This window comes from Hypomesus transpacificus, chromosome 6 (assembly GCF_021917145.1).
Source record: "Hypomesus transpacificus isolate Combined female chromosome 6, fHypTra1, whole genome shotgun sequence".
Lineage (NCBI taxonomy): Eukaryota > Metazoa > Chordata > Actinopteri > Osmeriformes > Osmeridae > Hypomesus > Hypomesus transpacificus.
The window spans coordinates 12,040,542-12,066,457 of NC_061065.1; the positions used below are offsets into that span (position 1 = coordinate 12,040,542).

At 49.2% G+C, this 25,916-nt stretch overlaps 1 protein-coding gene across 1 annotated transcript; it reads left to right on the forward strand.

Moving 5' to 3' along the window:
* The first annotated feature begins 238 nt into the window (after positions 1-238).
* Positions 239-25,832, forward strand: slc35f1 (solute carrier family 35 member F1). Its single transcript, XM_047022233.1, has 8 exons — positions 239-1,003; positions 11,187-11,362; positions 14,713-14,840; positions 16,153-16,312; positions 16,791-16,947; positions 17,890-17,942; positions 20,557-20,711; positions 24,369-25,832. The coding sequence occupies exons 1-8, from the start codon at positions 894-896 to the stop codon at positions 24,591-24,593; spliced, it is 1,164 nt and encodes a 387-aa protein (XP_046878189.1). The 5' UTR covers positions 239-893; the 3' UTR covers positions 24,594-25,832.
* Positions 25,833-25,916: the final 84 nt, after the last annotated feature.

The following is a 25,916-nucleotide window of genomic DNA, read 5'->3' on the forward strand; positions in this document are numbered from 1 at the left end:
AGTTTGGCCCTGGTCCATCCTACTAATTGGTTGTTGTCAGCGGTATGCAGGTCGGCAGGGCAGGTGCCTCACTGACCCCTCTACCCTTGTCGAGAAAACCCTGTGTGTGTGTGTGTTGGTTTGTGTACCTTCAAAGCAACACACACTACTCTGCAGTCATGACTCTAAGAAAACAGATGTAGGTCTTATCCTGGATGTGTCTCTAATCCAATACTGCTGTGTGTCCCTGTAGCTGTAGGTATGTGTGTGTGCGTGTGTGTGTGTCCCTATTCGATGTGTTTGTGTGACTAAAATACTTTGGATGCCTTAAGCCTTGATGCTAGGCCAGATGCCAGCTGGTTCACCTTGGCATCCAGGACAGCTACTTTAATTTGTGGCTTTAATCTAGTGTGGGCATTAGGTGCCCTGCATTAATAGCCAATGTTATCTTTTGGACCACGAGACATAATTCCTCGTGGAGCATCAACGACCCATCGTCCGATGTCCGACTAGACAGACTGATTTGAAGGCACCCCCTAGCGGACCTGTACTTAACTTCACCGGCAGCAAAACCGGAGCCCTCAGCTCGTCCGCGGCAGACCAAAGCAGGCATCCAGGAGATGCGCACTGATGAGCCGCAGCTAGCGTGTCAGAAGCAGGTGTTCTGTATGTGATTCCCCCGAGAGCTGAACGTAGGCAAGCTTCCGAGTGCCACCGGTCCTTTTTGGGATACTGCCAATCACCTGCACCTGCGCGAGCCATGGAATGCTGAGACTGTCTATCCATCGCGCGTTCGGAGAATCAGACCCCGCCGCCCTCGTGGAGCACAGTAGTCTCCGTCCTCCGCCTCGCACTGAACATAATGCGCCCCGGTTCTGGCTTTTGATCGTTACATTTTTATTTCTGGCTCAGAGATGATACCCGCTCAGCAAAATCATGTGGTCACAACGATTGAGACAATGCCACCCGACACCGTCTCGGCATCGCCGAGTCTGCTTCAGAGGATTAGAAAAGTACTGAACAGGTAAGAGATAGTGTAGTAAAAATATGAGATTGCTCTCAATACATATTCATGAACGGGAGCACAAGGGATGGTCCATTAGAGACACCTGACTGCAAACCTCTCTCTATCTATCGCTATCTCTCTCTCTTTCTCTCACGGTCCAAGTTTAGAAGTCAGTGCACGTTTATCAAAAACGTCATAATCATCTATCCAAACAGTGGTGTCTTGGTTTGGTACGCTATATGTTAACTTTAACTGCACGCGAATAAGGAGGGGTCATAGAGAATGAGGGGTCATATTCGGTTAACGCGTTGTGTTGACTTGGCCAGCATCATGTCCAGTCAGTGCAGGGTCTGCTTTAGCCAACAATGCCCCTCCCGCCCCTTTGTCTCAAGCTGTGTGTCCTCGTCCGTCTGAGGTCGCATTCCTGCGCCTCCGGGGGTCTTTCACCGCGACCCATTCATTCTCTGGCCCCTGAAGACCAGTCGGGATTTGCCGTGAAAAGACAGATTTATTGTGAAGTAATTCTTGCCACAGAAACTGCTGCTTTGAGTGTCCCGCAATTATCATGTGTGTGTGTGTGTGTGCTCTCTGTGTGCATCTGGATGATTCAATCGGTGGTTTGTGTTGCATTTGGGCTCCGGTGAAATGCGTGTGTGAGGGTGTGTGTGTATTTGTGCGTGTGTGTTTGTGGAGCAGTCTCGGGCCAGTTGAGAGAAGAAAGGCTCCACTTCTGGTTGACAGCTGGTGGCGCTAATGTTGGGACTCTTTCTCCCTATCTCTCCATCTAGCGCTATGTCCTCTCCCCTGGTCCTGCTTCTCCCTGCCATCTGCCGCTCCTTTTATCCTGGCTACTTCTCTCTCCCTCCAGGAACAATGTCTCTGGAGGTGGAGTCAGATCGAGTTGCCCGTGGTGATGCTGAGGGGGTATTGTTGTCACGGAGAGGAGAAGACAGAGGGAGAGGAGCGAATAGAAGGAGGGAGTGGACAGGAGAGGAGAGGAGGAGAGGGGAAAAGAGGAGAGGAAAGGAAAGGAGAGGAGAGGGGAAGAGAGGAGAGGAGAGGGGAAGAGAGGAGAGGAAAGGAAAGGAGAGGGGAGGAGAGGAGAGTAAAGAAAGGGAAGAAACAGTTTACTAACTGTTGGTTCGCAAAACAACCGTTTTGAGTGTAAAGATGCTTGAATCTATTCATATTTCACATCAACACACTATACATATATACATCAAATATGTTGTTGACAAATGAAAACCCCCAGCAAAAGTGTGATGGCCATGCAAATGAGCTAAAACAACTTTTAAGTGAGTGAACAAATGAATGTGCAGTAGTCAGTGGTTCATAAGGAAGTTGTCCATGATTGACAGTGTGTTCCCAAAAGCTATGCACAGTAAGATATGTACTCAGCTCATATTTACCAAAAGCTTCAACTGGCAGATGGAGAGAGAGAAAGAGAGAGAGAGGGAGGAAGAGAGTGAGAAAGGGAAAAGGGAGGGAGAACAACACTTGAGGAACCTGCCCGTATAAATATTGATGTTAGTGTTGCCACATTGTGTTGACTTCACAGCTTTGAAGATCTGAAGAGGTTTTTTTGAACAACGTGTGAGGTACAGTCCATCTGTCACAGAAACAGTCCGTCCGCTTCAGCATGTTTCGCTGTGTTCTTTGTATTTGACCCTTGGGTACACAGATCCTAAAGACAACGTGTCAATACATGACCCATTATTTCAACCACCTTGTCATCAAATATTGTCTTATATGTGCTCTATAACATTTCCGGACACACATATTTGAGTCATGGTTAAGGCTCGAGAATAGGAATGTTGAGATGAAAAAAGAGGAGGCGGAGAAGAGAAGTGAAAACGGATCAAATCCAAAGAGATGAGTTGAGAGAGGACGAACGTTTACAAGGAAGTGGCGGATGAGGACACCAGAGAAAAACGAGAAGACGTAGAAGATGAAACGAGAGGGTGAGGAGACGGGAGGACGGGAGGGCGGGAGAATAGGAGAGAGAGGGATCAGACTGTGGAAGAGGACAAGGCCCAGAGTGTGACTGAACAGTTCCAGTGGGGGATCCCAGGCGGATGCTTGGCAACCTCGACTAGCTGGCATGTGGGGGCTGGGGGGGGAGGGGGGCGTCTGACAGGGGAGGGCTGGTGGAGGATTGTTGTAGGGCGTCAGGCCCTTCCAACCTCTTTAGGCCATTCAAACTTCAGCCAGCACTGACTTCCTGTCTCACAGCGCAGCGTTGTTCCTGCTTCCTGTGCCAGCATGACTGTGCACTCTGCAGCTGAGGCCTCTGGGTAAAAGGATTCTGAACCACTAAAACATACTCTGAATGTTGAGTGTAGTTCTGGACCAGAGATTCCCAGAGTGTAGTTTTATTGACCTGAAAATACCAAAGTGTCTATAGATCAGACCAGAGATTACCAGAGTGTAATTCTATAGACTGGACCAGAGATTACCAGAGTGTATTTCTATAGACTGGACCAGAGATAAGGGATGTATATACTGTCTCTATGGACTGGAACAGAGCTAAACCCAGCTAGTCGGTATACAGGGTAGACCAGTTTCTTTATGAAATGGCCAGGCCCTGGAAATTCAGCAGTCATTCATACACTCTAACTGACAGATTCTGGATTTGAGCTATAAGACATACCCCTTTTTGCAAACTGTCATTAAAAAACCTTTTTGCAATGTAGAGGCTGGATGTGAGTGGTTTTAAAGTTTCATTGGCCGATGGCAGATAGCTGACTCTGCTGCTGCTGTAAAAGTGGTGTCTTTATTGGATGAATGAGGCACCTATCGTTTTCCTTCCAAAAAAGGTGTTGCTTTCTACATCTGACACACCACAGCATGCTACCGTCAGGTTAGAGAGAGGAGGGGTAGAGAGAGGGAGGGGGAGCGAGAGACTGGGTGAGAGAGTAAGGCAGGGAGGATAGGAAGGTGTGTGTGAGAGAGAGAGGAATGAAATTAAATGGGTTTTTGAGTTGACTGCCCTACCTGGTATTCTAAAGCGACAGTGCTCCCCAGTGTACTCTATGCTGGAAGCTCCTCATAACCTGACTGAGAGAGAGGGAGAAGGAGAGAGGTAGAAAGAGCGAGGGAGAAAGAGAGAGGGAGAAAGATGGGGGGGGAGGGAGAAGGAGAGAATTAGCAGACAAAAAAAGAGTGACGTAGTCAGGAGGAGAGCAGAGAGAGAGAGAGTGGGATGGAAGAGAGTCCGAGAAGAGCTAGCTGGGGAGGGAGAAGGAAGAGAAACGAGGTGGTGAGAGGAGAAGAAAAGATGGGGAGGTGTAGAGAAGGAGTTATCACTGCTTAGGGGTTAATTGAAAGGTCCCCCTGATCCACCACTGTCTGGCAATGCATGCTGGGATTTGACACTCAGGAGACAGGAGTCTAGCACAGTTTTCTGTGCCTGCTCTCCCCTTCTAAATGCTCTGATCTCCTCATCCTTTTTCTTCTCTTTTCTTTTCTGTTCCTTTCTCCTCTCCTCTGTCTCTCGTGTTTTCCATCTCTCCTCCTCCTCTTCCCCCTCTGCCTTTTCCAACTCCCCGACCTCCTTGTCTCTTGTTCTCCCTTTCATCCTCCTCTTCCTCCCCCAATATCGTTTCCTTGCCAGTCGGCGAGTCGAAAAGACAGACCAGAAACGTGGTTGAGGAAGGACATCTGGCCTGGCATGCAGGGGCAGGGCAAACAGGCAATTCCTCAGACAGCTACATACACTCAGGCCTCCCCGAGGACCCCAGAGTGTAGCAGGCTCAGTCCAGTTCTCAGTCGGCCTCTGGAGAGGGAGATGTGGGGGCGAGGGGAGCAGACGAGGGACTCCCTGTAGTGGTTAGATGTAGCTAATTAGCTAACGTGGCGCTAGGGCGCTAGCCTTAAATTGTATGGTAATTCTCTGCTCATGGGTCAACTGTTAGCCTGCTGCTGGCCTTCTGTTCTCCAGAGCCATGCTAACCTGCTAATGAGGCTAGGGTTAGGGAAGTAGGGCATCCCTGCGGAGACTTTATTCTTTTCTCTCTCTGTGGAACCACCATGGTAGTAGACACATGTGCATGCACACACACCAAACTCATACTTACACACCAGCTACAGAGGACCTGTGGAAATGTTATACAACTGTATAACAAAGACACAGACCCAGATACACACTCACAGTGAGTGAATGTGGGAGGATGAACAAGGAGGACACAAAAGGAGAAATTCTAAGGAAAACTACAGAAGGAATGGCGAGTTGAGGAAGAAAAGAGAAAACAGCATTATCTACTGTCTTTCTGTCTCAATAAGGAATTGTTCATGTCGACCCAGTCAATAGGCATGTGCGAGAGTGTAAGTGAAAGTGTGTGTGTGTGTGTGCTGCACAGTAGTCTCTCAGGGGTCATGAATGCAGGAAGAGGAAGTGAACGACACAGAGGGGTTCTGTGTGTGCTGCATGACATCACTCTGTAACACTCCAGCTCTGTCCAGAAGATTTGGGGGTGGGGGCCAGAGGGGTGCAGACGAACAGAGGGGGACTTAGACATCCTCGGGGCCTGGAGGGCTGGGGCTGGGTTTAGAACCTGATCTGGGACTGGGCCTAGAACCTGGTCTGGGACTGGGTTTACAACCTGGTCTGGGACTGGGCCTAGAACCTGGTCTGGGACTGGGTTTACAACCTGGTCTGGGACTGGGTTTAGAACCTGATCTGGGACTGGGCCTAGAACCTGGTCTGGGACTGGGTTTACAACCTGGTCTGGGACTGGGCCTAGAACCTGGTCTGGGACTGGGTTTACAACCTGGTCTGGGACTGGGTTTAGAACCTGGTCTGGACTGTCTGTCTGTCTGTCTAGTATCTGTTGGAGCCTCTATTTACTTTGCATTGATTAAGTCGGAGAAAAAAATGAAAGTGTATGAAGAGAAAAGCAAGAATGACATGTAGAATTATGGTACGCTATATAGTTTGTGGAAGTTTGTGACTGAACGTTAATGTCAGATCCCCACAGCAGGTGCCTGTGTGATTAGAGGTAGATAAGAGGTGCTGGTGGCACCCGTTAGAATCCTAGTTAGACGAGGGAGCAGACACAAACACAAACAAACCACTAACTATTGCATAATAATGGCAGTATTCGGGATCTATAGATTTTGTTCCGTGAAGAGCCAAAGAGAATATTTTTGCTGGACGCTAATGCATAATAAATACTGTTTTTGTTGGACTTCTAACCCTGTATCTCCGCATCTGCATATCTTGGATTGTTAGTCATTAATCTTCCTCCAGGTTGAGCAGCGACTATTTGCATGGAATACTCGTGCTGCTTTGTTATCATCTTGAGAAAAGAAAGTATAAGTATATAGTATCAGACAGAGCATATAGAAAATATAGTATCAGAGATAGAGAGATCGTCTTCCATCGTTCCGACAGATGGCAATCGTAGTGTAGAATAGGGGTGTTACGATACACTCAGCTCACGATACAATACGTATCGCACGACTCAGGTGCAGAGTACGTCGCGTGCTGGTAGCTCAACCAATAGGATCAAATGGACGCCATATAGTAAACGTTTTGCCATGACTCTACGATACATATTGTACAAATGTTGTATTGCGATATATTGTTCCACAACATATTGTTACATTCCTAGTGTAGAGTGATGGATGTGAGGTGTGTGCTTGTGTATTGTTGGAATGTCGGTAATGCAGTTTGAATCCCTACATTGTGCTATCAAGGCCTATTGATTCCCCCTCAATCTTGGCTTTAGCTTTGGCGTCTTTTGTTCTCGGTTGCCTTTTGTGTTTGAAAGCTTCTGGAGGGGAGCTAAGCGACCCGGGGGGGTCAATCAGTACACTCGGGCCGTCACACACGCTCCTTCTCTCCTTCTTAAGTCACACACGCACACACACACACACAAATGTGTGGGGAGAGTAGAGCATAGCAGGAGAAAAGAAACACATTGAGAGCAAATGGGAGGTGAGGGGAGGGAGGAGAGCAGGGGAGGAGGAAAGAGGAGGAGAGGGGAGGAGAGCAGGGTAGGGGGGAGGAAGAGAGGGGGTGTACGAGAAGGGGGGAGGCGGAGGGGAGGGGAGCATGGCGTGCGCGAGGGTGTCAGAGCATCAGCCTCCTGCCTCTCAGGCAAAGATGGTGTTTGTCTCTCTGCGATGGAGCACAAAATACACTGCCAGGAAGACAGAGCGAGAGAGAGAGAGAGAGAGAGAGAGGTGAAGGAGGGAGGGAGAGAGAGAGGAAGAGAGGGAAGGAATGAAGAATAAAGTGAGTGAGTGACATCCTAGGCTTTCTGATCACATTAAATCTCTGACAAGTAAACCCTGGGGTTCTCTTGGATGCTAAACACCATATCATTGTCCACTAGATTTCCACCTACCTATGTAAACGAGATTGAACTGTAACTGAGTAACTGTCTGTCACTACAATGTGACTCCTCCCTCATCAGGAGGACTGTTGCCTGACTGGCATTTATTACACGGGGGGGGGGGGGGGACATGAATTATTCATGAACAGGGGAGATTGAGATCATATCATTGGTCTGTGTGTGGGAGCGTAGGCAGGGAGGGACATTAACAAACACTGATTGTGATTATAATAGTGGCAACTATCCCCTGTCTATGGTGTGTGTGTGTAGGTGTGTGTGACAATGCATGCAGTCCCCATGGGAGATTAGAACAGATGATTGGACTAATAGCCATGAGAAGTGAAATTGATTGGCTAACAGCTTCTGCTTTTTTCCTTAATTAGTCACGTCACAAGCACATCCGATACAGCGTATACTGATGTGCATGTTCTGTCTGTCTGTCCCTCCCTTCCTCCATCCCCGTCTCCCCACATCCCTCCATCCCTCCATCCTTCTATCCGTGTCCCTCTCTCAAATGGCTGGTGGCTGTCAGGCCCCATCATGAGCTGTGTTTCCACCTTCCATCCTTCATACCCCCCACACTGTTCCTCTCTTTTCCTCTTTTTGTCACTCGCACTCTCTCTCCCTCCTTTTTTTCCTCTCTCTCTCCCCCCCCCCCTCTATGTTCCTCTCTGCCCCCCCCCCTTCTCTCCAGTGCTGAGGAGGCTCTTTGTATTCTGTGCAGCAAGCCTGGGTGCCCGAAGGGAAGGAAGCACTGTTGTCTCTCTGTCTCTCTCTCTCTCTCTCTCTCTCTCTCTCTGTCTCTCTCTCTCTCTCTCTCTCTCTCTCTCTCTCTCTCTCTCTCTCTGTCTCTCTCTCTCTCTCTCTCTGTCTCTGTCTCTCTCTCTGTCTTTCCCTCTCTCTCCCTTTCCCTCTCTCTTCCACTCTTTCAGCAGTGAAATCAGCCCTGATGTGTATGTACTCCTGGAGGTCAGAAGAGTAGTTATGTGTCCAGACTGTGCCAGACTGGCCGAATCTGTATTGAAGTGGACTGGATTACTGGTCTGGTCTGGTTTGTGTTAAGGTGGAATAAACAAATGGGCTTGTCTCATCTGGAATTGATGTGTCATTTGTCAATTTGTGTGTCGAATGGGTTTGAGAGAGGGAGAGAGGAAGGGAGAATGGGAGAGAGGATGGGAGAGAGAGGAAGGGAGAGAGGGAGGGAGAGAGAGAGGAAGGGAGAGAGGGAGGAAGGTTGAGAGAGAGGGAAGAAGGGAAAGAGAGAGAGGAAGAGAGAGAGAGAGAGAGAGAGAGAGAGAGAGAGAGAGAGAGAGAGGAAGGGAGAGAGGGAGGGAGGAAGAGGAGGGAGGGAGGAATGGAGGATGGGAGACTTTAACTCTCCAGATGAAGTGTGTCCTCTCTGGGCCTTTGTCGTTTCCTCCATCCCTCACGCTCACATTTGAGCTAATTACAGCTGTCTACCTCCATCCATCTCTCCATCCCTCCATCCCACCATCCCTGGCTCTACGGCCCTCATCCTTTCCCTTTGTCCTTGAGATGAGAAGACCCCTCTCATCCTTTTCCTCACTCGATTATCCCTCGCTCTTTATTCTGGAGTGGAAGACTGAGAGTAAAGGAGGCCGGGAGAGGGCGAGGCTGAGAGAGAGGGAAGCTGAGGGAGAGTGAGGCCGAGAGAGGGAGGCTGAGAGAGAGTGAGGCCGAGAGAGAATGAGGCTGAGAAGCTGAGAGAGAGGGAGGCTGAGAGAGAGTGAGGCCGAGAGAGAGTGAGGCTGAGAGGCTGAGAGAGAGGGAGGCTGAGAGAGAGTGAGGCTGAGAGGCTGAGAAAGAGGGAGGCTGGGAGTCAGAGAGGCTGAGAGAGAGTGAGGCTGAGAGGCTGGGAAAGAGGGAGGCTGGGAGCGAGGGAGGCTGAGAGGCTAGGAGAGTATAAGGCCGGCAGGCGAGGAGGGAAACTGGCCCAGTGGTGGGATGCTGAGAGGGAGGGAAGGGGGGGAGCTGGCTGAGAAATAGGCTGGGAGGCTGAGAGAGGCTGAGAGAGGCTGAGAGAGGCTGGCAGAGGCTGAGAGAGGCTGAGAGAGGCTGAGAGAGCATATATAAGGCAGAGTGCGAGGCTGAGATGCTGAAAGGCTGAGAGGGGGTTTATTTTGTCAAGGTTATTTCAACAGGATGGTATATACCTGAAGGTTCTAGGCTTCTAGTCAGAGTGGAATGCAAAGAGAGGGGAAGGGGGGGGGGGGTTAGATGGAGTGAAGTAAGAGAGAGAGAGATAGAGAGAGGGAGGAAAGAGCTAAATATATTTATGAGGAAAGGAAATTCTCTTCTCCGATTTTGAGTTTGATCAGTAGAGGTCTTCAGGTAGTATAACCTGAAGCCATAAGTCCTGGTTGAAGAAAAAAAGAGAAACGTACATATTCACAGATTCAATCTGCCCTGTAATTGGCTGAGAGGCAGTAAATTGGTTTTCATCTAAATGCTAATTCATGCCTGTTGGTGCAACCACGAACACTATGTTTCGACAGTACATAGGAAGTACGGGTCTATCTGACCCCAGCCAACATGTATACATGGTGCGACTGCCACTGCCTATCACATTAATACTGCATTATTTAATATGGCTAGTCGTGTCGGTTGAATTTGGTTTATGCATGTTTTTTTTTTCACCAACAGAGACGTTGGCTCGATTTCCCTCAGGGACTAACTGGTAAAGTGTACTTGCTCTGTAGGCGCTGCGGTGGATAGAAAGACTGGGCTAATCATTCTTTATTATCCTGGTGTTGTTATTTGTTCTACTCCACAGGGGAGCTCGTCAGAGTACCTGGACGTGTGTGGGGTATCGAGTAGTGTTTGTGTCTGTGTGTGTAACTGCTCATTTAAGTGAAGCTAACAGTAGAATAATGAGCTGCTATTGCCGTTCCCAGAACACCCAGAGCGACTGTATTGGGATGCATGCAGAAGGCCGGTGGGATCCCAGTGGGACAGAGCGTTGCAGAATGCGTTCATGTCTTTGTGTAGTGTCCCCTTAGCCTTCCCCAGGTACTACCAACTAACCACGTTCCATCCATCCCTTCTGTTGTTTCTCCTGGGAGTAAATGATGCCTATTTAACTCAAGTTAATTAAAGAGAATTGATAAAGCACCAGATCCAGGGCTAGTCTAGGGCTAGTCCTTGTCCAGGTTCAGATCCAAACCTGGTATAGGTCAAGTCCAGATCCAGTCCAGATCCAGGGTTAGGATCAAACTCACATATTACAGCTCCACTGTGGCAGAGGACTCGAAAGACAATGTGATATTGAAGCTGGAGCAATGAGACGGTGATTCATGATGTATGGGAGGAGAGTTTTCCTGTATGTTCTTCCCGTTTTGATATGGGGAGAGGGATTATAGGCTTTACCCAAAGCTCCATCCAGCCAAGCTGAAGCCACTTGTTATTAAACATGTTAAGACACAAACAGCCTACTACTACCGCAGCCACAGGGCGTGTGTCTGTGTGTCTGCGTGTGTGTTTAACTGCTTTCCCATCGGTTGCTTGTTATCTGAGAATTGCTCATCACTACAGTGTCGTCGTGGAGACTGATGAGACGGAGAAAGTCATTACTGAGGCATTGATAGGAGGGGGGGGGGAGGGGTCGAGAGAAGGGGAGAAGATAGGAGAGGACTGTGGCTGTTCGTCCTGTCGCAGCACCGTTCCATCACACACACACACACACCGAGAAATAGACCTGTGTTGACGTGGCTTCCCCTTGAAGCCTTAACATATGTACTCACAGTACTGCCCTCTCTCTCTTCCCCTCTCTCTCCTTCCCTATTGATCTCTCCTCTTCTCATCCTCTCTCCTCTCTCCCCCCCTCCCCTTCACCCTCCCCCCAGGGAGCTGGTGGTGACCCTGGCGTTGGGTCAGGTGCTCTCTCTGCTCATATGTGGCATAGGTCTGAGCAGTAAGTACCTGGCCCAGGATTACCATGCCAGCACGCCCGTGTTCCAGAGCTTTCTCTGCTACATCCTCCTCTTCCTCGTCTACACCACCACACTGGCTGTCAGGCAAGGTAAGAGCACACACACTCACTGACACAGACACACATGCTCAGAGGAAGACAGTATGTGTGTGTAGGCTGCGGTTGTTATTCATGCTGTTTGTTATCGCTCACCAATTGGAGCTGATTCACCATCCAAACATATACATATACAAATACACTCATTGGAATGGGCGAATGGACCGATATATAAGACTCTGGAGTCGGAGCTAAAGCAGAGTTGGCTCCTGACTCACCGACTATGATGCAGAGGTGACTTCTAAGGAGCTACGCTCGTTTTTTGTTCTTGTGACAGATTCATGCGGCCGGAGATAGCTGTCCACTCACCTGATTCTCACCGTGGCAACGCAAACTAGTTTTGTCGACAGCCGTGTGTCTGAGGGAAGGTTTCAAATGGGGGAAAAGGGAGAGAAAGAGGCGGAGGGAGGGAGGGAGGGAGAGTGGGAGGGAGAGAGGGAGGGAGGGAGGGAGGCAGAGAGAGGGAGGGAGGGAGGGAGGTCCAATCTGTTCCAAATTTAAAACAAAGGATTAGTCAACATGCTGATTACACTTCGCAATATCCATTTTCAAGTATAACTTTGCTCCTTATTGCTGTGCAATAACATCAGGCTAAGTTATGCAAGCTAAGAGGCTAGAGTTAATGTTGGAACAGGTAGTAGCTGTACAGCCCCCCCCCCCACATACACACACACCCTGGAGGGTACTCAACAGGACGTCCCGACCTCCCCCTTATTGGATTTAGACGACTGCCCCGCTGAATTGGGGTCAGAATAAGAGGAGAGCGAGGAGAGAGGGGTAGGCACTCCTCCGAGGGATCCATCCTTCTCCCTTCTCCTCCCACCCTCTCTTTCCATCACTCCCTTTCTCGTCTTCCCTCTCCTTCGCTCATCTCTCCTCCATCTTTCTCCTACAGACACACACATGTGTGTATCATATGTATACTTCCCGCTGGTGTGGGTTTTAAGGCTGTGTGCACGCTGGTAAACACACACGCACGCACGCACACACACACACAAATACACGAGACAAAGCGGCATATTTACAGCACCCTCCAGTCTCCCAGTGTGTCTCCCATCTGCTGCTGTGTGGATCTAAACCAAGTGAGGGTAGGCACTCTTGTCTCTCTCTCTCTTTTTCTCTCCTTCTCCCTCACACACTCTCTCTTTCTCTCTCTCTCCTTCTTTCCTTCTTGCCAAGCATAGGAAATGATAGAAGCCAACCATTGTTGCGGGATTCACACAGGGAGACGTGGACAAGGCAGCATTCTTATCCTCTGTCAAGCCTGAGACCAAGCCAGTCAGCCACCTAGCCAACCAGCCAGCCAACCTGTCAACCAACCATTCAGTTAGCCACCTAGCCAACCAGCCAGTAAACCAACTAACCAACCATTCAGTCAGCCAGTTAACCACCTAGCCAAACATCCATTCAGCCACCCAGCCACCTAGCCAGTCAGCCACCTAGCCAGTCAGCCAGTCAGTTGATGCAGGACAGATCTGCTTTGCCAAGTGGAGGCCAGTAAGTGACGTTCTATAATGGCTTAAATCACTAGGACGGTTGGCAAGACCTGATGAAGTGTTTTTATGTGTGTGTGTGTGCGTGTGCGCATGCGAGTGTGTGTGTGTGCGTGTGCGTGTGTGCGTGTAGTTGGTTGTTTACCGTGTGTGGGTGTGTTACACGAGAGGGAATAAGACGAGAGGTAAGAGGAGAGGGGGTTGTCTCGGGGGACAGTTCCTGAATATTCTCCTCCAGTATCCTTCAGCCCCCTGTCCCCGCAGGCAGATAATCTATAATGTAATAAAGCCTGTCTGTTCTATGGTTGGAGGGGCCGAGAGAAATGTGTGTGTGCGTGTGTGTATTTAAGCGTGTATGTGTTTGTGCGTGTGACTGTGTGCGTTTGCCGGGACCCCCTCAGTGCCTACCTGTCTCTGTTCAACTATGATTGAGTATGTATTTTACACAGGTCTACATGGACGTGTGCATAACCATCGATCAGCCATGACACCTCCTCTCACCCCAAAGAGACAGACAGGAAAGCAGACAGGCAGACAGGCAGACAGACAGACAGACAGACAGACAGACAGACAGACAGACAGACAGACAGACAGGCAGACAGGCAGACAGGCAGACAGGCAGACAGGCAGACAGGCAGACAGGCTGGCAGGCTGGCAGATAAAGTCAATGTTGTTGTCCAAATCATGAACCGGCCTCTAACTGACTGGCTTTGTCTGTAAGGGAGAGAGTGAGAGAGGGAGAAAAGAAAGAAAGAGAGAGAGTGCTCCCTTACATGCTTGGCAGAGTAAGAGGCAGGGTCTGGAAATTGGAATGGATTTAGAAGCATCCCAATTAGTGGCAGAGTGAGAGAGAGGGAGGGAGGGGTTGGCTTCTATAACAGTACCAGTAAAGCAGCTATAGTCCATCATTCTCCTGTGTGTGTGTGTGTGTGTGTGTGTGTGTGTGTGTGTGTGTGTGTGTGTGTGTGTGTGTGTGTGTGTACGAAAGAGAGAGAGAGAAAGGGAGAGAGTGTGTGTGAGTGAGTGTAGCGGATGTCCTGCCAACGTCATCAGAATATTTGGCCAGCAGCTTTTACTGGTGTCTTACTGTCACACACACACATACACACCACACACACACACACGCACACACACACACACGCACACACACACACACACACCCATAGTCAGCCAGTGAGCACAGCAGCTTTTCAGAGGCCAGTTAGGTGGATCTGGGGCTTCAGCTGGCTGGCCAGCTCTGTCCCTCGCTGTCCCCTCACTGTTAGCTGGTGCCGCTGGCTGGGACTCTCTGCCTGAGACGGCCAGCCTGTACTGGAGCAGAAAACGAACCCCATCCCGGGGAGAAGATCTGCTCACACAGCTTGGAATCACTCCATGTGGTTTATATCAAGCGCACCTCTGCCTGCCTGGAGCACCTTGGTGCAGCACAGTGTCTTCCCGCCCTGGCGAAGGGACCCGGGGTTAGGCTCCAGGGCGTCTTCTCTGGAGGCACAAACAACCCAAACAAACTCACGGTTCTCTGAAGACTGGCTCTTGTGCCTTCTTCCCATAATCCTTTGGGAGTCCGTCACTGCTCCCACGTTTCGTTGTTTTGGAGGCGATTGTCTGTCGATTCATGTTGCCATGGTAATGGCCTATCTGGTCTCCTTACCCCCATGAGCACAGTTTGTTGTTGTTCCTGTTCTATTTTGTTTTCTCTTTTCAGTTTAGTGTTGTGCACAGAAGATTAGAGGGTAATTACAATGTCTGTTAAAGCCACCCACTCTCATGTCCTTTTGTGTGTGTGTTTTTGTGTGGATGTGTGGGCACATTCGTGGGTGCTTGCCTGCGTCTCGTGTGTGTGTGGTCCAGGTGAGGAGAACCTGCTGGCCATTCTGAAGAGGAGGTGGTGGAAGTACATGTTACTGGGACTGGTCGACATCGAGGCCAACTACCTGGTCATCAAGGCCTACCAGTACACCACTCTGACCAGTGTACAGGTCAGTCTGGGAGCGCTGGGTCCAGGGGTCCTGTTCTAACAAGAGCAGATGGTGGTTTGGATCTGCTTTCTCATTGGACGTCGGGCGGTTGGTTATTCGGTGTTCAAACCTCCCTTGTCTCCTCTAATCATAGACACGCCTCTATTTTCTTTGATTTCCCACTCTTCTTCTGTTGTCTTTCTCTGTTTCTCTTTTCTGTTCCCCACCCACCCACCCTCTCTCTCTCTCTCTCTCTCTCTCTCTCTTTGTCATGCTCTCCCCGTCCTCTCTCTCCCTCTCCCTGTCTCTCTCGCCCACAAAAGTTTGGATGTCAACTCCTAATGAGGTCAAACAATGCCTCATTAATATTCATGGAAGGAACATCCATTTATGGCTCTGCCATAAACGCTGCCCATTAGTGGCGGGTGATTGGTGGGTTCTGGATGGTCAGGCTCACTGGCCCCATTCCATACCAAAGATCAGCTGGCTCACGGTTGACTAACAGCTCGGTCCCAAATACTTGCCTGGGCCCTACACCACTCTACTATACTGCACTACGTTAATGCCGACCTGAGGGATTTGGGAGGTGTCTGTTTAGATAGGGATCAGTGTGCATACTGTGAAGGTGCGACAGGGAAAGACTCCTAGCTGTGAAACAGGATTGGCAGACAGACGTATCTAGTCACTTCTTTTTTCCGAAGAGCCTCGCTTAGGCTGAAGTCATAGATGTTATCAACTAACTTCGAACTGCAGCTTGTTTACTCACTGATGGAGGTTAGGTTTGTGTTCAGGGTCATGGAAGAGTGGGTTTTCTACAGACCGCGAGGGCCCCCTCCAAAGCGAATGAGCTGATGTCCTCTCTATCTCCAGTGTGGTGGCAGTGTATCTGCCGGGTTTATCTGCTGACAGGAGATATCAGCACCCAGGTCACGTTGTCGGTCGCTCATGAATTCATTCGAAAACATTGTCAGTTTCCTGCCAGAGTCGTCCTCTCGACTATTTAATGATTCTCTACTGTGTGTCTGTGTCTGTGTGAATGTCTTGGTGTGTTTGAGGATGTGTGTGTCTGTGTGTGTGTATGTACTGGGTTTGTGTGTGTGTCTATGTGCTGTGTGTGTGTGTGTTTATGTAATGTGTGTGTGTGCTGTATGTGTGTGTGTGTGTGTGTGTGTGTGTATGTATGTGTATGTACTGTGTGCATGTGATGTATGTGTGTGTGTGCACTGTATGCTTGTGTGTGTGTACTCTATGTTGGTGTGTGTACTCTGTGTGTGTGTGGGTGTACTGTATGCTTGTGTATGTGTACTCTATGTGTGTGTGTGTTTGTGTGCAGTTGCTGGACTGTTTCGTCATCCCAGTGGTGCTGCTGCTGTCCTGGTTCTTCCTGCTGGTCAGGTACAAGGCGGTCCACTTTGTGGGCGTGGGGGTGTGTCTGCTGGGCATGGGCTGCATGGTGGGGGCCGACGTACTGGTGGGACGCCAGCAGGGCCTGGGTGAGTACCAACACACACACACACACATTGATTTTCTGTTGAGATATCAATAAAACATTCCATATGGATTTTTTACTACTTTAAATGACATGTAACATAGCACCCCCCCACCCCCCACACACACACCCCTCCCCCTCCTGGTTACTCCTGGATTCGGTGAAGGCACAGAGGGTCTCTGCGGAGTGCTGGGAGAGCCATTACGACATGACCTGTGTTGTACCATGGAATAGATTAGTTTGTTCTGTGGCATCGCTGTCTCAGCGGTGTGTCTGGAGGATGGTCACGTGTGTTTGTTATCACGACCTTCCCCTGCCGGAGCCCTGGCTCCAGCACTCATTGTAAATAAGGTCACGCACGGTGACACGAATCAAACGCACCTCATTTGCTTTCAGAGACGACAGAGTAATTGATGTACCGCGTGTAATTGGTTTGGTTTGTACCCCCCCCCCTCCCCGCCCCCCTCCCCGCCCCCCTCCAGGAGAGCAGAAGCTGATGGGGGACCTGCTGGTGTTGGGGGGGGCCACCCTCTACGGCATCTCCAACGTGTGTGAGGAGTTCATCGTCAAGAACCTCAGCAGGGTGGAGTTCCTGGGCATGATGGGGCTGTTTGGGTCCTTCTTCAGCGGCATTCAGCTGTGAGTGTGTGCGAGTGTGAGTGTGAGTGCGAGTGTGTGAGTGTGTGCGCGTGTTTCTCCCTCGCCACATCCGTAGCAGCAAAAACCTCAGTTTCCCTCTCTCGCTCCACATCCGTCTCTCTCCATTTCCGTCTCCCTGCCTCTCCCTCATCAGCCCTCTCCCCATCTCCATTTCCCCCACTACTTTATCGGTACTCCCTCTACTTCTCCATCTCTCCCTCTCTCCTCCTCCTCCATCTCGCCCCCTCTCTCCCTTTCCGTCCCCTTCTCCCCTCATCCATCCCTTTCTCCCTCCGTTTCTGTCTCCCTCTGTTTCTGAACACCGATGTTCTTTTTCGACACAGGACCACTGATGAGGCGGTAACCGTGGCAACACACCGGCACTGCCGAGCGGCACAGATGCTCATAGAAAAGATGTGTAGTGATGTCACAGGATGCTGTGTTAACTGTCATCCAGAACGAGATGGGGTGGTGTGTGTGTGTGTGTGTGGGGGGGGGTGTTGGGTAGTGTTGGAGGGAAGAGATGAGGTAGATTAGATAAAGGAGGGGTGGATTGATTGATCGAGGGAGGAGAGAAGGAGGAGTTGGCAGGAGAATGTGGGAGATGACAGAGAGTGCGTAGACGGTGGAGGTAGGGGAGGAGGGGAGATTAGGAGAGTCAAAGTGGGGCGGGGAGGAGGAGAGGGATGAGGAGAGAGACACAGAAGAGAGAGCAGCACAGCCATGTACTGTAGCTATCGCTCACATCTCCTCTGGAACAAACAAGGACTCTGCCAACAGCGCTCCCAGCAAACATACCCAGGATCAGCTCTCCCGCGCTCTGATTGGATGGACTTGTCTCGGCGTTCTGAGCTACGGATGGCTCAGCTGTCAGACAAAACTCCCCTGTGTTCTCTACCTGTGTCTGACCCTATGTGTGTGTGTGTGCGTGTCATGTTGCAGGGCCATCATGGAACACAAGGAGCTGTTGAGGGTTCCCTGGGATTGGCAGATAGGTGAGTGTTGATTGGCTGACTCCTAACGGGGTTGTCGTTTCTACTCCGACGGTCTGGTCCTCTGTTGGAAGCAGCGGCCTCTGTTGACGACAGGAACGTCTGAAGGCACGTGTCTCACCGCTGCGTTTGAAGACCAACCTCTCCTAGACACTCCTAGAGCGAGTCATTATCTTGTTGCTGCATAGCTCCCCCGTCCCAATTATCCTGGATCTGAATATGTATGAGGCTGAGATCCATGCCGAAGTGTTTGTATTTGAGTGGAATCACTATAGTTACCATCCCATGATAACTCCCCACAGGTGACAGCCACATACTTCTCTGCTGTGTATATGTGTGTGTGTGTGTGTGTGTGTGTGTGTGTGTGTGTGTGTGTGTGTGTGTGTGTGCATACTGTTGCCAGATATAGTAAATAAGTCATTTGAATAAATCATGAAGCCTTCTGTTTAGTTACATGAGAGCACTGTGTAAGTGTGTGTCTGTCTGTGTGTGTGTGTGAATGAGTGAAAGGCGTTCTAGCTGAGGGCAGATAGTGTTCACATGGTCTCGGGGTGCCGGAGATGGCACACGCACGCTCCCCGGGGCTAGGCAGTTGCCATGGTAACCGTCCTCATCAGTCTCTCAGACCGTCATGGCCGCTCGGTCAACCCCACAGTGGGCGTGGTCCAGTCAGGAGTTCACAGCTGAACTGGCAGGCTTAGGAAGGAGGAGGAAAAGACATCTAATGGAGTTACCTACGCGGGAAGATCAACGGACAAAACCGCCCATCGCCAGCACCTCTCAGGTGTAAATATACAACGGTTTTCTGGACACTTCCGACGTTGTAATAATTCAGGGCACAGTCAGCACTTTGCTCCGATTTGATCAGTTACTCTCCAGCTCAATTGGAAGACCCCAGCCTCCAGTCACTTCCCCTCAGAGAGAGGAGCGCTGCAGACAGTCATCTCCTCTCTGACGCTGGCTCTTTGGAATGACCAGACAACTTAGTGTAATAACAGTACATTTAATAACATGAAGGATGCATCCAGAGAGCTCTGGTGTCTGCCTCGCTCTCTCTCTCTCTCTCTCTCTCTCTCTCTCTCTCTCTCTCTCACACGCACCAGTAAGCTCTCTCGGTCTGCTGATAGAAGCATTGATGCTCTAAATCCTCTCTGTGGACAAACATTGGGAAACACCATGACAATAACGACAATAAATTGAAATGGAACCAGATAGCTTTCAGTGACATGAGCAAGGGAAGGAGGGAGGGAGGAAGGGAGGAAGAGTTCACCGAGTCTCACCAAGAGATAAGTGATGTTTTCGTCTTTCCTTCAGAAACTAATCAGTGTTATCTCTCTGTGGGTGTGCATGTGCGCGTGTGTGTGTGTGTGTGGTAATACTGCTGGCAGCAGTCACGGTCATATGCCTCTTAAATGACAGAACTGAGAGCAGACCAGCGAAGAGCCAACAACTGTGAGAGAGACAGAGACAGACAGAGACAGAGAGAGACAGAGAGAGAGAGAGAGCGAGAAGACCAAAAGAGCAGGTGTGTGTGAGACTCCCAGTCCCCCTTATTGACATGTCAAGAAAATGTCCTGATCTTAGTGTGTGTCGACACAGTCACTGTCATCACACCTGTTTTATTGTTCCTTTCGCTGAGATTCGGACAGTAAAAGGTGGTTCAACTGGTCCAATAAATAGAAAAACATCAAAATAAAAAAACATCAGTCCCAAAGGAAAATACATGACAAATGGGATAAAACCCCTGTCAAACACACATCATGGTGAAGATTCCTTCCCAGGTTGAAGACCTCTCCTCTGTATGTAGACTTCTTCTCAGTGAAGCAGAATGAGCCCACGCAACACTAGACCAGCCTGAAGACAACAGAGAGACTTAGCGGATTTCTGGGTCCGATTCCTAACAAAATGCTGTTGTAGGTGAGGCTTTTCTTGTTTGCACTACAAGATCCAGACTTCAGCTTTTGCCAGCTAAGTGTAACCTTTCCACCTGGTACACAGGAAGCAACTTCTCACGTGTACTCTGCCGAAGCTGTGCTGCAGCTTGAATCGACAGCACACATGAGGAATTGTTTGGCCTACAATGGCTTATACAGCCAGGCAATATGGCGACGTTGACCTTTTGGTCAGACCTTGACCAAACACTCCAGTGTATGATGCTCATGATGTGTTTTCTGAGCATCCATATGTACCCGACATTGTGAATCTGTGGACCGAGTTCCACGAGAGATGCGTGTCCTTGAAGTAGTCCATCCAAATGACGGAGCAAGGCTTTAGCGGCCAAACTGCCGGGTTTCTTTTTTTATCTCGTACATTACAGGTGTAGGCTGTTAGTGCTGATTTGGCATCCTGAGACGTACACACAAGCTGGCAGAGAGGGGCCTACAGATTGCTCGCTTGCCCCAGAGTAGAGGCAGGCAGCTAGATAAATATGGCTCTCTTTCAGCTTTCACAGGCAGCTCGGCTACGCGGAGGAGAGTATTCTATCTGTACCTTTAAGTGTCTGTGACATTTATGAAACCTCTGCGAATATTTGAATTCCTTTTAAAGGAATCATGACTAATGGATTCAGGGGAAGAACATGAATCCCGTGCGTGTGTGTGTGTGTGTGTCTCCTCAGGTCTGCTGTACATCGGGTTCAGTGCCTGCATGTTTGGGCTGTACAGCTTCATGCCGGTGGTCCTGAGGAGGACCAGTGCCACCGCTGTCAACCTGTCTCTGCTCACCACCGACCTCTACAGCCTCTTCTGTGGCCTCTTCCTCTTCCACTACAAGGTGAGACCCACAAACAGATATGACTCACACGCACACACACACACACACACACACACGCACATTTGTTCTCTCCTCTGTCTGGAGGGACTGAACTCTCAGTGCCTTCCTGCTATTTTGAACACACATGCTTAATACTGAATATCAAACACACTTGGTTTTTAAATGATGTCTAGCACACTTAGTATAGAAATAATATGTACCATACGTGGTGTACACAATTGTATCTAACACACCTGGTATATAAATGATATGTAACACACCTGGTTGGTACAATCCATTAGCTCAGGGTCTCAAATTCCGCCTGCAGCTCTCAGGCTTTTTTCTCTTTCTCATTTCACTGGACGATTGATTGATTTTGCTTCCACACACTCCTGTACATGCACACACACACGCATGCTTTCATACAGATCGAAAAGGATGTTCACTAACCCTGAGGGGTGTATATTTGCAGACAACTGTGGTGCTGAATGTCAGAATGAATAGTGTGTGTGTGGGTGGGTGTGTGTATGGCTGAGGGGACTGAGGAGGGTTCCAGGCTCTGCTGAGGAGTTGAGATCCTCATCTCTCCTTCCTCACTATTCCTTATTCATGCCTCCACAAGGCTTCCTTTCTGCCCTTAAAATCTCTCTCCTTCTCTTTTCTCTCAGCTCTTGCTCTAGTCTCCCCCTCTCTCTCTCTCTCTCTCTCTCTCTCTCTCTCTCTCTCTGTCATTCTCTGTCTCTCTCATTCCCTATGTATCTTTATCTCTCTCTGTCTCCTTGGGCTGTTGCATTATTGCAGTCCTAATCAACACCTTGCTCCTTACCACAATCAGTTCAGCCAATCACACTCACTCCTGGCGGGGGAAGCGAGTTATCTGCACTGTGAGACAGGAAGGCCTATTAACAATGCTCCTTGTCTTCGGTCCGCTCACATTTATTGTTATCTCTCTCTCTCACAAGCCTTTCATTGGTGAGACAAACGAGAGAGGGTAGGGGGAGAAAACAAGAGACAGAAAATTGCATGAAATGGTTGTGGGTTTTCACAGAAACCAGGCTTGTTTGAAAGCCAATCAACAGAAATAGACTTCAGCGATGTTGTGCTTGCTCTGGTTTGGTCAAGCCTCCTCTGTTCTCAGAGTACAAGACGCACCCAAGGTAGTTTGGCATCTAGACCAGACAGCATTCTCCCGAAACTGTCCAAATATTTTCACTCCCGACAACAGAACACAAGTCTGAAGGCTTCTCCAGGTCATGCCATATTTGGCTGTATATGCTTTTATAATAGTTTGTATATGTGTATGTGGGGTTGTGTTGCTAGTGTGTACAGCTGGGTCAGACAACCCATCATAATTAAAAGAAAGGAGCCTCCCTAACAATCAACCCCCCCCCCCTCCCCATAGCTGCACATACATAAACGTACAACAATCCTAATAACAAACCTTCAATAATGTATGGTGTGTGGGTGTGTGTGGGTGTGTGGGTGGGTGTGGGTGTGCATCCTAATACAGTAAGGCCCTGGGTGGTTGGCTTATTGGCTGTTCAGAGGCAAGTTCAGGTCCCAGAGGAGCCAGCCTCCCAGCATAGTTAAGAAGGTCTCACATCTCTCACCCTGGGCGTTATACTGCAAACACACCCCCACACACCCACACATACACATAACCCACCTATACTCACACACACTCACATTTCCACACATCAAGCCCTGGGGAGTGTGTAGAACTGAGAACAGATTAGAGCCAAACACAGAATCAGAACTCCCACAGGGCCCCTGTTGGTACGGTGTTTCATTAAAGGAAAACTCCAAATACACACTAGAAAGTATTATTTCAGAAAGCATTCTTTTCTCTACACACTACAGCACATGGATAGGAGCCAAAGCCAGTCTCACCAGTTTTTAACACGGACCATTTTGGTAAAGTGCATTTGTGTCACACAGCAGTAATGACGTACTATCCGTCATGGAGGCAGCCACTCAACTGTGAGGGGAGGTAGTCGGGGTGAGACCACCAGGACCCACTGCCCCACTCCCCCAGTCTGCCTCTCAGTCCAGACCACTCTCTCACCGCCCCGGCCTCACCTTCCTGCTGGGTTCATGATTGGCTTGATTACTGTCACCCTCTCTCAACTACACCAATCAGAGGACAATCAGGAAGTAATTGTATGATCCAATTTGGCCACTTAATTCTCGTTTTCTAGACTGTTCTGTGACACGTTTGGGAGGATGTGGGCTTTTTGATTCCCCTGGTAGCTTTCCCGCTGCCTGGCTGGATCAGTGCAGAGTTAATGGAGGAGTACTGTATATCAGAGTGTGCTTTCATTCTTTATCATTTGGGTTCACAGCAAGGTTTGTAGTGGGACTGGCTGGCTAGCTGACTGGATGGCTAAATGACTTCAAAATGACTACTTATGTACTTCATGTCTGTACAGCAGACAGTAATGTAGCGAACAAGGTTGGGGTAGGGTTAGAATACTGTAGGAACATGGTTGGATTGGGTTATGAGTAAAATTTGAGTATGATAATTGGATAGGAGAGATTTGATAGAATGATAAGACATGGTTGGCGACAGGAATTGAGTTACATTCCATCTACTGTAGTATAGAAGGAGTATATTACGAGCATGATTAAAACAAGATAAAAGGATGGTAGAAGGACAGTATCTTGAGAGGATGGTGTAATCAAAGAGGATGGTAGGACAAGTTTTCATGTGCTTCCTTACATTGGACCACACCCAACCACCCTTCTCTGCAGATTCTATTTGTGACTGTCACATAATGGCGTCCCACTGTGCGATAAGTGACGACGCCAGCGAGCTAGTTATCAGACGGGACGCCGAAAATAGACAGGAAAGGTGAGGAAGGCACTTCTTGTTCTGTCATCACAGCCCTCCTCTCAGGAAGGTGTCAGTGTGTTGGAAAGAGGCATGCAGCTTCTCTCTTCATCTCCCCCTCTCTCCAGAACGGCTTGGAGCATCTCGTCATGCTCCTGTTTTCAACCATGTTTTGTGACACGAAGATGCAGCTTCCAGTGTGCTCCCTCTCTCTGTCTCCCTCTCTCTCTGCCTCGGTCCCTCCTCTCTGCCTCCAAATCTCTCTGCCTCAATCCCTCTGCCCTAGACGAGTCCACCTGCCTCGCCTCTGTCTTCATCTCCCTACGCTACCTCAGTCTCGCTGCGCTGCCTCCTCCATATTTCATGTTGGTGTTTTGAAGCCGCTTTGTTCTGCGGGAGCTGTCAGGGAAAGCTGTGGCCGTGAGCTTGCCCTGAAGGCATATTCTTAGTACGCCGGCACACCGTCTACAACAGTTCACTGCTCCGGAATGAGCTAGAACAGGCTCCCCTCAGAGTTCTCTTCTATAAGTGTGTACTTTATCGGGCTTGGTAAGATTAAGTCTGCAATTCTCAGTCTCCATGGTGAATGTTGTTATGTATTCATTGTTTGCGTGTTTTGGTAGATTAGACTGAATGCTCGCTCTGGCTCTATAAACCGAGCGCTTTCTGTCCAGCTTACAGTCGCTGACTGTGTATCTGTAGTCCACTGGAGTGTCACTACCACCACATACATTTAAATTACATTTATGCATTTAAATGTAATGTAAATATACTGTATATACTGTTTACATGTGAACTATTTACCTGCGTACACAGGTTAAACTGGGTGTGTGTGTTTGTTTCCTCAGTTCTCTGGGCTGTACCTGCTGTCGTTCTTCATCATAGTTCTGGGTCTGGTCCTCTACTCCTCCTCCTCCACCTACGTGGCCCAGGACCCTCGCGTCTACAAACAGTTCCGCAATGCAGGACACCCCTTCACGGACACGCCCACACTGGGGCCCCTGGAACCCTCGGTGACCTATACCAGCCTGGGCCAGGAGGTGGAGGAGGAGCCCCGCATCAGGGTGGCCTGAAACCCTGTCAATCACCCCGACATCCCCGCCCACAACCCTGTACAGAGAGCATCATTGGCTGAGTGAGATTGGGGAGAAAGCCGTAGAAGAGCCAGAAGAGTTCACTGTGATCCTGGATGGTGGATAGTTAGCAGTGATTTTTAATCATCATGATTCTGAAGATGTGTTCATGTATAGATCACCTCCTGTCCTTCTGCTGTACAGTTACATGGTTAGATTGTGCTGAATACCTGTCTAAATTCTATATGGTGACTGTTTTTTTATACAAGTACAACACTTTATTGAATTTAAGGTCATGTTTTTTCCCAGCTTCGGCTGTGGTTCGAGCTGTCTGAGATTTGTCTTTTCTAGAACGTTCTATCCCTTCCCTGCTACACCCCCGAGTTGGTCCATTCATCAGGTAAGGCTCCAGGGGCCGAGCAGAGCGGTGCACAGACGACGGCACGACTCTGCGCCTCGCTGTGCTCCCACGCTGCGGCGGAGACGGGCAGATATGATTTTGCCGCCGCGGCAGTCTCTGATCCCGCCGTCTCAGTTGTCCTTCCTGTCTTCCCTTCCTCCTCAAGTCATGTAGCTACATGGAGGTTCTGTCGCCTGTCTCTTCTGAGGAGGAAAGGAGGAGAAAGGAGGCGAGGAGAGACTTTAGCGACCCAGTCTAGTTTTGTCCTTAAAACTACAAGTCCCACCAACCTGGTACAGATAGATATATATAAGAGGTTCTGGTGAGGAAACTCTGAAACAAAATAGCTGCTCAAGGTGTCTGGGTGGCCTGTTTGATTTACAAATTACCTGTCATCTTAAATGGGTAGTAGGCTTACGTAACACTCTGTATGCTCTGTAGATTAGTCAAGCCTAGGTGGATCCAGCCACATTTGTTGAACACTCAAACCCAAGAACACAAGATGGATGAGGTTCCTGGATAGCTGTGCCCTCTGAACAGGAGAGCATAATTGTAAAAATGTTGATTATTGATTATGATGATGCACTTGTTCTAGAGGTGTGGTGTTCTGTTTTATTGCTCGTCATTATGTTGGCTGTAATCTGTACAGTCTGTTCGCAGTTAATTGCTTTTTAATTCCATGCCTGGATTCTATTTCCAAAGCACATTATTAATGCCATGATTTGGAACAGATTCCCCTTTTAAGTATTATCTAATGAATTTTGTATTTCAGTAGCCTACTTGATTTCAGTGTATTGGAGATTTTGTTGTCAAATATGTTGCCTAAAATAAAGTATCTTTGTCGGAAAGCTGAGACTCAAATATCTAAAACCAAGTGGCTAATTTGCCAACAATAGCCTCTACCGCTATATTGCAACAACAAC

Coding starts and splice junctions, on each gene's coding strand:
- slc35f1 (XM_047022233.1), top strand. CDS start 894: ATGATACCCGCTCAGCAAAATCATGTGGTCACAACGATTGAGACAATG. Junction 16,948..17,889: donor TTCTTCAGCGGCATTCAGCT/GTGAGTGTGTGC, acceptor GTCATGTTGCAG/GGCCATCATGGAACACAAGG. Junction 20,712..24,368: donor TCTTCCTCTTCCACTACAAG/GTGAGACCCACA, acceptor TTGTTTCCTCAG/TTCTCTGGGCTGTACCTGCT.